The following is a 2,798-nucleotide window of genomic DNA, read 5'->3' on the forward strand; positions in this document are numbered from 1 at the left end:
CTTAATGCAGTCGTAGAAGGTCGGGATATTGAAGCCGATGTTGCACACGACCCAGAAGACCAGAAAGGGCGAGAGGGCCCACGAGCGGCGGCCGCGGGCGTAGGAGACCGGCAGGCAGCCCCACAGCTTGCTCCAGCGGACGATGTGCACGAAGGGCGTCGGGTAGGCGGGGGACGCGTAGGACTCGAGGTCGAGGTGTAGCGCCGGGATGGTGTTCGTCACGGCGGCCGGGCCGACGTGGAAGGTCCGCTGCGCCATAGCGACGCTCCTGCGAGTGGCGCGACAGTCGCTGCCGAAGGACGAAGCTTCCCCCACAAAACTTTGCGGAATAGCTCCCGGTCGAAAGGCGACGTCACCTCCGGCCTCCGGAGCTCATAAGACATCGAAAGGCCTTCCGACTCACCCGCCGCAAGAAGAGTGGCAGCGTCGCGGCGTCATAATCCCCGCTGGGTCGTCGCCGCGGCAGAGGATGTGAGCGGCCGGAGGACTCGGAGAGCAACTGGCCGGGAGGAGGTCCGGAGGGCGCGACCCCGGCGTCCTCGCCTCGCCCGCCCCTCCCTCCCTCCTTGCAACCTCTTGAGGCCATTGTTCTTCTCGTTGCATGCCGGCCAATCAACAGACGCATCTCGCGGTGAAGGACCCGGATGTGATTGCTCCATTAATCTAAAGGAAAATTAAAGACATACTGATACAGTGTAATGTATTTCTAATCATATGACGACCGGCTGCGTGAAACATTAAAACTCTCGAGAGCCTTAATGTAAAGAAGAGGAATATGAATGATCTTTGTGCACTTTTTGTTTATCGGTTATATGTATGTGTCTGTGTTTATATATATATATATATATATATATATATATATATATATATATATATATATACATATATATATATATATATATATATATATATATATATATATGTATATATATATATATTATATATATATATATATATATATATATATATATATATATGTGTGTGTGTGTGTGTGTGTATGTATGTATGTATGTATGTATAATACATGCACACACACTATTGGAAAAAGGCGTCACCAAAGAATCAGTGCAAACTAACCTTTCAACCTTGAAGATGTCTAATTATTGATCACTTTCAATTAAATAAACTTGTCTCGCAAATGAAAAATAGTTATATAATTATCAAAATAAATAAGAATGAAATTAAAAGCTATAAACAGCTCTGAAATTCAATTTTCAAATTATTCTCGCCATGGCTTCCGTGTGTGTAGGGTGTCGTATGAAACCAAGTTATAAGAAATTATTTTGAAGACGATGGGGCTAGCTTGAAACTATTACGTGACCATGGAGTGCAACCCCCTCAAGTGCCTGCGAAAGGCCGTCGCGAAGCCGCTCGATGCCGAGTCTGCCCGACGCTCGCTCCTGCAGGGAATACTGGAGGAGTCTTTGCTTTCCTGGGCGAGGGTTGGGGAGGGTAATAAAGAGACTTCATCGGTACCGTGGTTACAGCAGTGGGAAATTTAGTCAGGATTCACCAGCGATCGTGTGAATATCACTTTTTAATATTTACATTTTCATAATTAAATAACCTCTTTTCCAAACTTACCCATACATATATGGATATACATATGTATGTATATGTGTATATATATATATATATATATATATATATATATATATATATATATTTATACACACAAAATCACACACATTTACATGTATGTGTGTGTGTGTGTGCATTCACACACACAGTATGCACGCACGCATACACATTCACATACACAAATATACACGTGTGTGTGCCTACATATATATATACATATATAGAGAGATAGATTCATACTTACATATATATAACGTAAAATGTGCAAAACGCTTACTGACAGCATCATTTGCATATCCTCAGCATACTGCATTGGTCGCGGGAGAAGTCATCGGTATGGTTTTCCATTCTGTCTTCTGATTTGAGAAAGGTGTGTTACACATTTCTCTGGCAGTGTGTCTAACGTAGGTCTTCCAGTGCAGTCCAGGAACCGGATTTGCTAACTCAATTACGATGGTAAAATCGCTGGTAATTAAAATTACAATCAGAAACTTACCATCGAAGTTACGATGGTAAATTTTCGTGGTTGGAGCACTGGTAAGCCTGCTGGAAATTTCTGAGAATACGATGTCATTACGTGTTATCTCGTCTGAACATCAATTTTAAACAAAGGTTTTATTTTGTTTTTTTATAAGTGATATGGTTAGTGTGATGGCAAACACATATCGCAAAATGGGCAAGAATGAGTTTAAAATATTGCCTTTATTTGACAATAAATGGCGAAGAATTTTAAACTGTTTGGACCGATTCTTTGCTCGACAATCATGAGAATTCATAAACAAAACTGGACTGTCTCGCGGTTTGTTTAAACGTCTTGTGATTGGCCGAAGGAACCGAAAAGTTTATGTAAGTCGCTCGCTGATTGGTGGAATTGCTTTAGTAGTCCTCTCTTGGCTACCGCTAGAATGAGTCAATTTACGTTTGTAAGACAGTCGATGCAAGTTACCATCTCTTCATGAATCTTATTTTACCATCGCTGATAGACGCGATGGTAAGTGGCTGCTAGTAAATGCGGTACGATTCTATGTTAGTGAATCCCCCCCCCCACACACACACGCACACCAGCTAGTAGCTTGCATGGCTGAACTGCTTCGTCGTGTAAACTATTAGCTTGTAATACTTAAAACACACACAGACAGACACACACGCACACACACAAACACACACATATATATGTACATACACACACGCACATACATATATGTACATACACACAC

General features: G+C 42.3%; 1 protein-coding gene across 1 annotated transcript in view; it reads right to left on the minus strand.

Annotated features, from left to right (window-relative positions):
- LOC113826639 (uncharacterized) overlaps nt 1-717 on the minus strand; it is a 27,897-nt gene extending 27,180 nt beyond the window's left edge. The window contains exon 1 of the mRNA XM_070132825.1: nt 1-717. This exon is cut by the window's left edge and continues 747 nt beyond it. Within this exon, the coding sequence (XP_069988926.1) occupies nt 1-258 (258 nt within the window). The 5' untranslated portion in view covers nt 259-717.
- Nucleotides 718-2,798: the final 2,081 nt, after the last annotated feature.

This window comes from Penaeus vannamei, chromosome 18, assembly GCF_042767895.1.
Source record: "Penaeus vannamei isolate JL-2024 chromosome 18, ASM4276789v1, whole genome shotgun sequence".
NCBI classification, from domain to species: Eukaryota; Metazoa; Arthropoda; class Malacostraca; order Decapoda; family Penaeidae; genus Penaeus; species Penaeus vannamei.